This window comes from Bison bison, unplaced genomic scaffold (genome assembly GCF_000754665.1).
Source record: "Bison bison bison isolate TAMUID 2011002044 unplaced genomic scaffold, Bison_UMD1.0 scf7180017864180, whole genome shotgun sequence".
NCBI classification, from domain to species: Eukaryota; Metazoa; Chordata; class Mammalia; order Artiodactyla; family Bovidae; genus Bison; species Bison bison.
This window is the reverse complement of record NW_011494752.1, coordinates 8,779,863-8,793,552: the sequence shown is the minus strand read 5'-3', so window position 1 is coordinate 8,793,552 and position 13,690 is coordinate 8,779,863. Positions and strand designations below refer to the sequence as shown.

Here is a 13,690-nt window from a genome sequence, read left to right as displayed (position 1 = left end):
CCGGGCAGAGGGGGGCTGGGCGTGCAGAGCGGAGCAGAGGAGCAGGAGCTGGGTCCTGAGTGGGGACGGGAGGTGGTGGGGAGCCTGCATCTGCCCTGGTTTCTCAGTGATGAACAAGAGTGTCCACCAAAAGCATTGCACGTAGAACCAGAGGTGCGTGGATTACTGAGGAGGTTCGGGAGTGACCACAGCTGGGGTTGACGGTCCAAGCTCCCCCAGGACCTAAGTCAGGGTGGAGGGTCTGGGGGTTCCTCGGGGGATATGGAAACCCCTGCTTCTGCATCCCTGGGAGTTGGGATTTTACGAGAACCAACCTTCATCACAGGTGTGTCCCAAAGAGCTGGCAAACGTACCACATCTTCATCCCCAAACACCACTGCATTTGACCCCTGGCTCAGCAAGGAAGTCAGCCCACAGCAGAGCCCTGCCCACCTGGGCCGCCAAGCAGCAACATGCCGACACCCTGTCCAGCCCACTGGCTGCCCACTCACAGCCACACACATGGGCTCCGACCAGCTCTGGGAGGCGGCGGGGGGCGGGGCGCCTCACCCCCAGGGGTACCTGAACCCTTCAAGGAGCCGGCAAAATGCAGGCGCTGGTTACTCACTGAGAACTTGAGGGCAGGGAAAGGGAGCCTGTGCCACCCGGCTCCTGTGCTGCCAGCCGGCTCTAAAATCAAGAGGATGTTTCTGACTCATCTCTTGAGACGGACGTGAGCCATCCTTCTGCTGCAGCCACCTTCCCAGCACTTCTCCTTAAGGCTTCTCCTGACATGCAATCTCAGCAACATACAGCACATACTTCAATAAAGGATTCTGAGACTAAGAGACCCGCCTCACGGCTCACATAGACCGGAGGGCTTTGTGTCTTCTCCCTCCGCCCTGGACCTGTCCCTCGCGCCAGTTCCGCTCCTGTGGGTTATGGCAACACCACCTCTCAGTTAAAGCTTTCCCTCCCAGGTTTCGAATGAGTCTATAAATCACCAGAAGTCACCAAACCCACCCAGGCCTTGCCGCATATGGGGGCTGTAGCGGATGCCACATGAAGCTCTCTAAACGTTTAAACAAAACAAAACAGCCGCGCACGCCTGTGTGCACACACACACACACACTTTGGCACATGAGCCTCGGGTTACTTGAGCGTGTTCAAGCTCAGCCCCTCCTATGCCCCGACACCGCTGAGCTGCGGGTCGAGGGCTGCAGCGGCCCCTTCTGCCTGATGGGAGAGGTCGCTGGGAAGTGCTGCTGTTCTGAGTAGCGAAAGGAGGAGGAACAAGTGCTAAACTGGCCCCCCAGAATGGTCCTCACGTTTAGCACTAGAATGGATGCAATGCTGCAGAACGTCTCACCAGGTGACCAGTTTCAAACTGCTGGCTGATTAAATATACATTTACATATAGATATAAAAATTACTAAGTCAACATTTGCTGTTTTCAATGTGAAAACGATAAAATGTAATTCTGAATAATTGTGCATTTGCCATAGGGTCCTTGCTAAAGGAACCATAAAAATAATTTTGTAATAAAAAAACTTTTCTTTTTTTAAAGTTTAGTATTGCCCTCAAGTTCAAAAATTTGGAGCAAACGTGCTGAGTGGGCAGGACTGGAGTCTGTTCCTGCCAGGGACCTGGAAGCCTCAAACCCTGTGGTCCCAACGGCAGGCCCAAGGGACCCACTGGCCACAGGCTAGCTTGGCTCGACCGCCCTCGCTGAGCACTTGGCCTGCGCCCCGCACGAACTCCAGGGGCACGTGGGAGCTGGGCTCTGCCTTCTCTTGACTTACGAGACTAAGCAGCCGGGGGCGGGGGCCCTGGGTGGGGACCACTGAGCACCGTGGCCCAGGGGGGGCTGGGGCTGACCTATGCAGCTGGAGGCAGGGGTGGAGCAAGGGCTGTGCATCTCAGGGATACAGAAGTTAGCTGTGCAGGAAGGAAAAGTGCATTGACGGCAGCCTAAAAACAGCTCACGACCAAACCTCACAGGGAGGGAGGAGGAGCCGAGGTCGCCCTCCACCTGCCCTGCGGGCTGGCCACTCCTCGGATGCTGCGGGCTGACATTCATGCTTTCGATGCAAGTCTGCTCGTGAAGAAACAGGAACACACGTTCTCCCGGTTCTGGCAGGTACACGGTTTTCCTGGCAAAGTTCTTTTTTGCCAAGTTCAGTTTGTTTGGTTACTGTTCCGAGCCGCTGTCACCGGAATTCGTAGATGGGGGCGCTGTGTTCTGGAACGTGAGTGAGATTTAGCGACTGATACCTGTGGGAGGAGAGGCAGAGGTGTTAGAGCACCCTGAAAACCACACAGGGTGTGGAACCCACTTCGCGGGTGCCAGGAGACCCCATGCCCGGATGAAATGCAAGCTTATCTCAGCTTCCTCAGGGGAAGTGAACCAGAGACAGCCTGTTAGGCAAGGAGAGGCTGGCCCTCTGGGGGAGGATGCAGACCAGGTCCTCTGCCTGCACTACCACCCTGCTTCCCTCTGAAGTCGTGGGCCCCTCAGAGCTCCCAGGGGACCTTGGCACGTGCTGATCTGCCCAGAATCTGGAGGGCTTGGAATGATGACATCACAGCCACACCCCCTACCTCAGCGACTCCATCTTCCTCCTCCCTGGACATGGCTGTGAGACTCCAGAGCATCAGGGGCTCTGCGGGGAGTATGACCCCGTGATGGATGCTCTCAGGAGTCAAACAGGGGATGGAGAAACAGGCAGGGACAGCTCCCACTTGGGGACACCCTGCATGGATGGTGTGGGTGTCAGCTCCCTCACTTGTCCACAGAGGAGTGAGGTGCAGCACAGGAAAAGTGGCTCATCTCTCCCCCAAACACCTCAAGGAAGGCCGTCATGTTAGCCGTCAGAGCAGAGCCCTCCCCTCCTGGTGGGCCAGCCGGCATCATGAAGACATCTGAGTGTTGGGGGCATGTGGAGACGCAAGAGAAGCAGAACCGTGTGCATCCCTGGCGGGAGCGGGAAGCTACAACGGCCATGGGAAACGGTTCCCTAAGAAGTGACCACAGACTCACCCATGACCCAGCAACCTGCCCCAGCCGCGTGCCCTGAGGAACTGAAAGCAGGACCCAGACAGGCTTGGGCACACCCACGTCCACAGCAGCCAGAAGGTGGGGATGAGCCACAGATCCATCCATCCACTGATGAACAGATGAAGATAATGTGGCCCCCATCCACATGACAGGAAATTGCTCAGCAATAAAGACGAAGGACTGACACGCACTCAACATGCAATATGGGGTCTTCAAAACACAATGACAAGACCCAGAGGGCAAACAGTGCACGGGCCCACATTTGTGAAGTGCTCAGAACAGGCAAACCTATACTCAGAGCAGATTAATGGTGCCTGCAGCTGGTGGGGGCGGGGAGCTGGGTGACGGCTCCTAGGTGGACAGGGTTTCCTCTCTGCCAGTGGAAACATTCTGAAATCGGGTGACAAAAACGTGCTGACACAAAGGCCCCCTGGACTCTACACTTTCAATGAGGGGATCAGATGGCACGTGAGCTGTTTCTCAATAAAGCTGGTGATTTTAAAAGAAGACCAAAAGTTTTAAACACTCATTTGAAAACTGAACAGGTGTTGAAATCCCAACAATGTCTGTTCTCAGAGAAGCCAGGGTAGCACGGAACCCCTGGGCCCTTGGCCACTGCTGGTCAGCCCTGAGCAGCGTCCTTCATGAACCTCTAAAGCATGCAAGACTTAACACGAAATAAAGAGCTTCAACATGCAGAAGAAATCAGGTGTTTGAGGGCACAGCCACCCTTCAGGTGGACAGGGCACCTACAGAAGCTCAAAAAGTCATGAGAGGCCCCAGAACTGCGGCAAAGGCCACACCCAGGAGCACGTGGCTGTCACCTTGGCAGAAGGCAGGCCCAGAAGGCCCACAGGCCCTGGTTACCAACAGACTTCTAGCAGGAAGGTGAGCACAAAATCAGAAAGGCTGCTGACAGCAGAGTTCACATGGGATCTCACACTCTAACTACTGAGTCTGGGAGGAATGAAGACAGGACCCACAAGCCTGAGATAAACGTAGCTGAAAATAGGGCTGCTTGAAAGCATTCAGCAGTGAATCCCTGTACCCAGAACTTCACCTTTGCACCCATTTACACCACTCTGGGGAGGCAAACAAGCCCCCGTGTGAGCACTTTGGGAACTGTGGCCAAGCTCTCAGTCCTTACCACTCTGAGCTCCTGTGGTAGTAGTAGCCCTCTATGGAGGCCGCTGACTTCTGGAAGCAGATGTAGTAGAAGCCGGCAAAGGAAGCACCACTGATGTCCTTGATCGTGTGGTCCGGGACTAGGAACTGCTCCTGCATGTGCACAGAGGGTCAGTGTCACGGCTCCGGCCCCCAGGCCTCCCTGCCCCTTGCAGCTGGCTCTCAGCCTCACTGCGTGACCATGAACCATGTGCCACCTGTGTGTTCTAGACCAAGCATGGACCCACATCTCAAGGTTGCTAGGGTCAGAGCTGGGAGCAGGCTGTGGGTTGGGACTCAGGTCTGGGCCGAGCCCCGGCCCCGGTTCTCAGCACAGAGCCTGGGAAGGAGGATGCTCCAGGCTTCGGTCTGTAGAAACACTGGCGAGATTTCAAAATAAAACAGCTTTTTCCCACAGGCTGGGGGTCTGGGGTTGGCACTAACTCACCTCCTGAGCTTGGTACCCGTGGCTCTAGCTCAGGAAGTACCAGAGGGAGCCCACCCGACAGACTCTTCAGGAGCTAGAAGGGAAACCCACCCCCATTCCCTGAGCTGGAGGGACCAGGGGCACTGTGATGGCCCACAGCCTGGGCGAGAGGGTGGCCAGGGAGGTCACTTCACTTAGGGGCTAAGAAGAGGAGTCTCCCAAGTCCATGGGACCCTCAGGATGACCCAGCCTGCAGGGTGGAAGATGAAGCCAGAGGGAGAAGGGTCACAGAGCACGGGGAGGGGTCACAGAGCAGAGAGGGTGAGGCCGGGCCCCCTTACCTTCCACCTCATGAAGACATAGTCCCCACTCTTCAGCTCTTCGTAATCAAAGTCGTCTGAGTTAAATGATTTTGCATACTGATAAAAAGCCAGAAACTTGCCCTGAAAGCCAAAAGCAGAGCAAAGGATGAGGGCTGGGTGGGAACGCAGGCCTGGGGGCGGGGCCGAGGCACTCACCCAGTGCTTCCGGTCCACGTCCTCGTCAGCGTCCCACTTGCGGGTTAAGAAAGGGTGCTTCCTGCTGATTATCTCTCCTTCAAAGAAGGTCGTGAGGGTCGGGTACTCCTGTGGCAAAAACACAAATATCAAATAAGATGTCCAACAGGAGTTCTAACTTTACACAAAACAACAAACCAAGTTCACTTTAATTTCTCCCCAGAACTTTGAAAAGAGGACCACACTGCTGGGCAACCACCCAGACCAGAGGCAGGTGCAGCAACACCCACGGCCAAGGAGGGAGCCTGACTTGAGGGGCCCAGGGTGGGGGTGGGATGTCTCTTGGATTCTGGGGACTCTGCCAGAAGCAGAGGACCCTTCTTTGGCGCGCTTGTGATGTGTTGATGGCTCAGAAAAGAACTTGGACAAGTTACTTCTGAATATTCTAGCATACAGAGCAGATGGTGACTTGATAGGTTTTACTTTCTAAGGAAAACACCCAGAGAGACTACAAAATCACAGCCCCGTCTTCATGCCTCAGCCTGGTCATCGCTTCTCAGACTGGCTCAGTCTATCCCTGGTGTGCCAGCTCTTTAGGTTCGAGGGGCAGGGAAGGGGCTGTAGAATAACCCCGACGTGAGAGGCACTCGTGTAATTAATTCTATCATGTGAGCTAAGACAACTTACATGACGGGAAACACTGATGACCACGTCTGCCCCGGGAAACCATAACCACCAGAAAAGCAAACGAGTGGTCATCCTGACTGGGTGCCTGAAATGTTAATACTCCCAACAACCCTGCTGTCCCTCTGCTCATACAAAGGCACAAAAGATTTGGGAAAAGTTAATTGAAGAACAAGTAACCACTGTAAAAAGTTTACCATATCTCTGCATTTGTAAAAACCCACCCATCAGGCAACCCCTCAGTGTCACCAGGCAGCCCCTCAGCGCTGCCTGCCAGCCTGGGTCATTCCTGGGGGTGCTGTGATGACCCCCACCCAGCAGAGCACAGATCACCATCCTGAGGTCCTGAGACCACGGAGGACCTGCTCTCTTCCTCAAACCCCACATCAGCCCCTCTCGCTCAGCATTAAACATTTCTACCGGTTTAAATGCCACTTCTCCCGGCTTGCCTGCCAGGTGGCTTGGCGCCCCCACAGGGTACTGCGGCCACGCTGGCCTGGGGCTTCCAGGAAGGCCATGACCACTTTTCTGCACATGCCAAGGCAGCCTGCTCTTGTAGCAGTGAACTTGAAACACTGCAGATCTGCCATCCCCCTAAAACTGAAACCTTCGCCCCAATGGTGGCGCCGCGTTCCTCAAACACATACTGACACAGAGCAGAAAAATTACAGAGACCAAAACTGCCTAAGCGGAAACCTGATTTTTAAAGGTATAAACCAAATTATAGCAATCCATTTGAGAAAGACCTGCTAAGGGAAAAAATGCTTTGTAAGCTGGCAGCTGACTTGAGACGTTAAATTAACGGCTATACAGTATACTGACTTCCTGAGTTTTGAATCTTCGTATTTTATCAAGATGTCCATAAAGAGAGAGAAGGATGAATGATCAAGTATAATAAGAACAAGCTTATGTTCAAGTCAAGAGTTTTCCTAACAGGTGATTCTACACCGACCTCTCTCTAAAATGTTCCAGGCAGTCTATCAGGGTGACCACTAGGTACCCACAAACTCTGAGAATTAAATAAAATAAGTATCTAATGAATGAATGAAGGAACAGAAGGAATCCCAAAGATAAAACCCCTCACAGGGCAAGCAAGGACATTCAAGCTCTGACTACAGCCAGGGGGAGGGGGTCACAAAGGGAGGGCGGGCATGGCTAGCATCCCCAGGTGCGGGCCCACTGCGCTGGGCCGTCCTCCCCTCACTGGCTCCAGGCCCACCTGCCTGGAGGTGAGTCCAGCTTTCTGTGAAGACCCACCTTCTGGAAGATCAAAGTCTGATTGACCAGTAAGGCAGTCTCTGGGTCTGGTGGCATGACCACCTGTGTTCCAAGTAAACCCAGCACAGCCTCAGAGTGCCCAGCATTGTCCGGGGAGTGTGTGGTGGGGCTGACACCCTCCTGCTGGGCTCCCAGCCACCTATGTTGGGCTCCCCAAAGATGCCCCTCTCCCTACGGGTGGCTGGCTGGGACTGCAAAGAGTATCACTTGACACCCATTCTTCACAATTCTGGGATTCAGTTTCCACAAGGCAAACCAAACTTCCCAGACTGTGTGTTTGTGACTCAAGGCAGGTAGGAGGCCAGTCATCTCCAATCATATAGTTAGTTTTCCTATTTCCATACACATGAGAAAGACCATGGCTGATTAGTCATGTTAAAATAAGTCAGATATCTGCTATTTCCAGAACTATAAATGGAAAAGCAAACAAAAATTTTGCCACACTGTGCGGCACGTGGGATCTCAGTTCCCTGATCAGGGACGGAATCCAAGCCCCAGCAGTGGAAGCATGGTGTCCTAACCACTGGACTCCTAGGGAAGTCTCAGGCTGTACATCTTAAATGGGTGAACTCTGTGCTATGGGAACTATATTTCAGTAAAAAGAGTTTAAAACAAGGTGAATTCAAAGACTTGGAAGACTTGGGCAGGATGACAGACCCTCAGGAAGCACAGCCCCCTCTGATGAAGGTGGCTCCGAGTGGGAAGAGCTGGCAGCGACACCCCCCCCCACCTTGGGAACGCGGCTGTTGGGTGGCCTGGGGCGCTACCCTGCATTCGGGCCACCTGCCCCCACAGGGCCATCCGCAGCCTTTCCGTCTGTGGGTTTTTAGTCCTGCCCACCATCTGTGTGCAGCTCGCTGTGACCATTTGGAATCAGGTCCCCATTCCACACTACAGACTCTGCTGGTTTCCTAACGAAGTTCAACATTTTTGCTCTGCACTCAACACACACGTGTGGCCGCCTCCGAGTTGAGAGTGTTCTGTTGCTGGGTCTTCTCCAGCACAGACCCAGGTGAGAATCCTTCCTCATGCTGTCACTTGCTGCCCCGACTTGACCTGATATGTTTCCAGAGATCTGTCTCAACAATCAAATTCTCAGGAGTCTCTCAGCCATCTGATAGAAAAGCAGGAGAACCAGGGGGACAGGGAGACGAAAAGCAGTGCTTCCCGACTGTGGGGGCCCAGCCTGGGGCTCAGCAGTTCCGAGCTGCCCGCTCACTGATGCCGCGTCCCCTTGGGACCTGAAGCGGGCACCTGGAGCCCTCACCTCCTCACAGGTAAGCCAGCTGACACAAACAGGTGAAGGCTGTGGGCAGGAGGAGGCGAGGGTGTCTGCCAGACCCTCACTACTCTGAGCAGCGTGGCCAGGCCCCGCTCCTGCTCGCCAGTGGGAACACAGAGGGTGCTCTCTCTCGCCTGTGACATTCCTGAGTTCTGAAGGTTGAAAAGCTGGCCTTGAGGGAGGGAACAGCTCCTTCTGCAGGAGGAACCTCCAGGGCCACAGTCTTGGAGGGGTGCTGCTCATTCCAGAAAGTGAAACTGACCATAATGGCGGCAGCGATGCTCTGATTATATTTTTGTTTTCCTCAAAAAGGATCAAAGTAAAATCAGTAGTGTTGGTCACATGGTGATCTGCTGATAAACTTTAATGTCTGTGAATGCACACGTCCACACTGCCTGCTCCCGCTCCCTGACAATAACTGCACTCAAGGTATGGGGCTCCTGAGTCAGGCTTGCAGAGTCGAGCTCGCTGGCCCTTCACACCTGGGGTCCCAACGTGCTGTCCCCACCAGGCCCCCGCCTGCGGGAAGAGCACTTACCTCAGTAAGGCCTTTGATCTTCAGATACCCGCAAAGGTAGGAGTTCCCCGTGTCCACGTGCTGAAAAGACAGGACAACACAGCCGTGTCATAAACGCAGGGTCCATCGGGGACAGCGGAAGCATGTCCAGCATGCAGAGGCCCCTTGGAGGCCGGGGAGAAGGGAGCCTGAAAGCTGGTACAGCTGGGTCTCCCCGGTCCAGCAGCAAGCTGAGTGTTTAATGCTGAGTGAGGCCTCGTGTTTAGAAACTAGGGGGACTCCCCTGGTGGTCCAGCAACCAAGGCTCCACGCTCCACATGCAGGGAGCCCAGGTTCAATCCCTGATCAGGGAACTAGATCCCACATGCTGCAACTAAATATCTGCATGCCAGCAAGGAAGACCAGGTGTAGCCACATAAAGATACATATTAAAAAAAGAAAAAAAACTAGAAACGTTTGTTGCAATTCTCAGATCTGAGGACCCTATACCTTCCAATGCACCTTCAGTCAAACACCAAAGTGGTGCTTCAAAGCTGCAGTGAGCTTGGCCAGCATGAAGCACGCGGCTTCACAAAGCTGGAGCGGTCCCATCGTCTGCTGCAGTGGATAAAGGTCCGCACCTGAAAACCACCGCAGCTCTGCAAACATCCTCACCTGCTGACGTGGGCATCTGACAAAATGGAGCAGCCAACCTGAACTTACAGGGGTCAGCAAGGGAGCTGTGTTCAAGGACCCACGGCTTGAACCTGAAGCCTTGTTTCAAGGGTGTGATTCTCACCAAATTCAATACAATTTGGGTTTCACAGCTGCCAGAAAGGGTATCAGGTGGCAAGGATACTCGCTAATAAGATTAAAAACTCAACTAAATTGGCTAACATTTTGGATGGATTATCACATGCTTGAGAATCAGAATTTCAGTTTGGCCTCCATCCAACCATGTGTCTCTCCCTCTCTGCTCAAATTGATCTTTTTGAACCAAGGGAGTGTCGACCCAGCAACCAGCCAGCATCTCAGTGAGAGAGAACAAGGCGAAGGCTCAGCAAAAAGGTGCTCGAAGCACAGCTGTGTCTAACCGCTGCTCTCCCTAATATTCCTCCTACAGTGACCTGGCCCTCACTTCACTCTTGGCTTCCTGGATGGCAGAAGAGAAAGAGAGTAGTCAGAGTAACATTTAAAAAAAAAAACACCACCACCAGGTCAGAACCTTACAAAGATTTGAGGAACTCTTGAAATTGCAATTTTAGGGGAAAAGAAACCACTCCAGAAGCACATGAAGAGAGGCCCATCGTTAGTCATCAGAGAAATTCAATCAGAACCACAAGAGATGCCACCTCACCCCCACTGGGATGGCTATAATCAAAGAGGGGCCGTGACAAGTGTGACAGGGACGTGGAGAAACTGGAGCCTCTGACACTGCTGGTGGAGATGGAAAATGGTGCAGCCACTTTGGAAATCAGCCTGGCAGCTCCCCAAATGTTAAACAGTCACCACACAACCCAGTATTCCACTGGTAGGGAGACACCCAGGAGAAACGCGGACAATGTACACATAACAACTCGCGCGTGTATGTGCACAGTGGTGTGTTCATGACAGCCCCAGAGTGCAAACACCCACAAACAGCCATCTATGCATCAACAAAGGAACAGAATGCTGCAGAGCCACTAGGGGACGATGACACAACAGCACAGAGGGAGGGAGCACTGGCTCCTGCTGTGATGTGGACGAACCTCAATACACGGTGCTCCGTGCGACAAGCTGGACACAGAAAGTTACTGTATGATTCCCTTTGTGTGAAAAGCCCACAATAAGCAAATCTTAGGGGAAGAAAAATTAGGGGTTGCCTAGGGGTGGAGTCCTTGGACTGCATGGAGATCAAATCAGTCAATCCTAAAGGAAATCAACCCTGACTCTTCATTGGAAGGACAGATGCTAAAGCTGAAGCTCCAGTACTTTGGCCACCTGATGCGAAGAGCCGACTCACTGGAAAAGACCCTGATGCTGCGAAAGATTGAGGGCAGGAGAAGAAAGGGGCGGCAGAGGATGAGATGGTTAGATAACATCACTGACTCAATGGACATGAGTTTGAGCAACCTCCGGAAGTTAGTGAAAGACAGAGGAGCCTGGCGTGCTGCAGTCCATGAGCTCACAGAGAGTCGAATATGACTTAGCAACTGAATAGTGTTGGAGGGGTGTGGCAGCTAAGGATTCTTTCTGGGGATAATGAAGATGTTCTAAAATTAGACTGCAATGGCAGTTACACAGCTTTGGGACCACACTAAAAACTACTGAATTGTATACCTTACATGTGTGACTTGTGTGACAGGTGAATCATACCTCAATAAAGCACCTATGAAAAACAAAGAAAGCAGGAAAGAGGTGGAGTTACAGAAGTCAGAAGTTTCTAAGACAACAGAGCCCAAGAACCCAGTTGTGGCTGAAAAACCAGCTGATTGGGCAACTCACAGGCCAGACTGTCTCTGTGACAGTAAGACACTCACCCATCCAGGTGCAGGGTGGCATTCCTGGGTGTGACCACCGCCCCCGCCAGGAGATGGCCAACTCCAAGTGGCCTCCAGCCACTGCCCAGGTTGCTCTGGCCACCCTGGGACCTGCTAGTCATGCACCAACCCAACCCCTACTCCCACGGGTTCACAAGGGAATTGGCACCAGCAGGAATTCAGAAACCACATGCTGAGGACAGGGAGGGGAGCTGCCGCAGGAACCAAGACTTGTCTGTGATACCAGGCTTCCCCGCCACTGGTCCCCAACCCCATTAGACACCATCAAACTCAACAAGGGGCCCAACTCAAGATCATCCCAAACATGACCCACACCAGGCATCTCACTTCTAGAATTTTATGATGAGCTGCAAAATGTAAAAGAGTCTGTATCTTCCTACTCAATTCTCACATTTGGAGCAGAAGAGAAGGGAGATTGCCACAGTGGTCGTCTAATGGTGAGAGCTGAAATAACTCAGCCACGACCCTTTTCTTTTCCTGGCCTTGTCTCACAGCTCGCAGGATCTCAGTTCCCCGAGTAAGGACTGGACCTGGGCCACAGTAGTGAAAGCGCCAAATCCTAACCATGAGACCACCAGGTAATGCCCATCTTTTCAATTACAATAAATATCATAGCTTATATTAGAAATTTCAGTTTGTAGACCAGAGACACAATTAACAGAGATGGAGTTCTCTTGATCTAAAGTAAACAATTTGCTCCAACAAAGCAGTAAGATAAAAAGAGGCAGGTGAATGATCGGCAGTTGGTGGAGACAAAAGGTGGGAGAAGAGAGGCTGAGAAGAGAGGCTGTTTGAGATTTAAAATCAGTAAAGAGCAAAGGGCAGGAGAAAAATTCTGTCCTCACACAGGACCTACATTCTACATCTACATCCTACATTCTGTCCTCACACAGAACATCAAAGCTTCTGCAAGACCTTTGAGGGGAGAGTGCTTGGAGGGGCTTTTAGGCACAGCTTAGGAGATGAGGTATCAGACTGAAGACAAAGGGGCGAAGGGAGGAGGAAGTGGGTCCTGCTGCAGGCCTGGGCAGATAGACAGGAGGAACAGTTTTCCAGGAAGGCAGAGCAGAAAGAGGATTAACCACAGCCGATCTCCATGGGCCAGGAGGAAATGTCAAGTGTGCTCCCATCTGCGTGAGAGGAGTGAAGTGCAGGAAGGAGCTGGGACAGGTAAAGCTAAAGTTCCAAAGCCATTAGGAGCTGGCAGCAGGTTCTCAGAAATCCAGGTCAGATGGGAGGAGGAAATACCATATGAGAAATAAAAGTGGGTGAGTTACATTTCCTAGCATGAGTATGAGAGACTAAGGAGGAAGCCCTGACATGTGGATCAAAGTTAAAAATACAGTAAGAGGGTCCCCTAGAGCCAGGAAGAGAACAGGGAGATGGGAAGGTCTGGGCAGACAGATGGAGAGAAAAGGAGTGGACTGGAAGTGGCTAGAGGGTGGGGAGTAGGGAGTGTCAGGAGTCTGAGCCAGGAAGAGACTATGGGTTGGGGGGCTAGGAGATCAGCTTCTAACAGACTGTGAGGAGCCCACTTAGGATGTGAGTGCCCAGGCTAATGGGGCAGGAATCGGGGTGGGATGGGGGCCCTCAGGTTCCGGGGCTGATGGAGGGAAGAGACGGATGAAGCTCTGCCGAGGAGGAAGCCCCCGGAGGAGGAGGCGGGCCCCAGGGCCTGGGCTTCATGGGACCGAGGAAAACGTGGGAGGCAGCAGGCACGTCTCGGGCCTGGAAGAGTCCAGAGTCAGAGGGAATCCCTGGAGAGTTTCCCGGACGGGGTCCGAGGGGGACTGGAAGAAGAACTGTTGCTGGGGCGACAGGCCACGGGGAAGCAGGGCCGGATCTGAGGCGGCCGGTCCCCGGCTGGGGCCCGCAGGGTTGGGGCGCGCCGGAGGGCCCCCGGCAGGCCCAGGCAGCAGGCCCGTCCGTGGCCGAGGGCCCGAGGGGGCGGCGGCGCGGCCCGGTCCGTGGACGTCTCGAGAGGCCGGGCCGCTGGCTTACCTGCAGCACTACCTCCACGTCGTACGAGTTCCCCTTGCTCTTCTGGTGGCCGCGGAACTTGGAGCCGCTGTAGAGCAGGCTGGTGGCCACGCCGGGCTGCTGCGTGTTGATAGGCGGTGGCGGGATGAGCGAGGCGGCGGAGGCGGCCGAGGCACCGGCCGGCGGGGGACACTCGGTGCGGACCGGCATCGCGGGGTCCCCCGGAGCCAGGGCTGGGGGAAGGGGAGGAACCGCCGCCGCCGCGCGGAAGCCGAGGAGGGCAGACGGAGGGGAGGCCGGCGCGC

General features: G+C 53.8%; 1 protein-coding gene across 1 annotated transcript; it reads right to left on the bottom strand.

The window, feature by feature from the left end:
* Positions 1 to 1,422: 1,422 nt before the first annotated feature.
* GID4 (GID complex subunit 4) lies at positions 1,423 to 13,664 on the bottom strand. The gene is made up of 6 exons (XM_010842902.1): positions 13,407 to 13,664; positions 8,908 to 8,967; positions 5,147 to 5,254; positions 4,970 to 5,071; positions 4,185 to 4,315; positions 1,423 to 2,253 (listed from the first exon to the last, which is right to left on the bottom strand). The coding sequence occupies exons 1-6, from the start codon at positions 13,593 to 13,595 to the stop codon at positions 2,190 to 2,192; spliced, it is 654 nt and encodes a 217-aa protein (XP_010841204.1). The 5' UTR covers positions 13,596 to 13,664; the 3' UTR covers positions 1,423 to 2,189.
* Between the last annotated feature and the right edge of the window lie 26 nt (positions 13,665 to 13,690).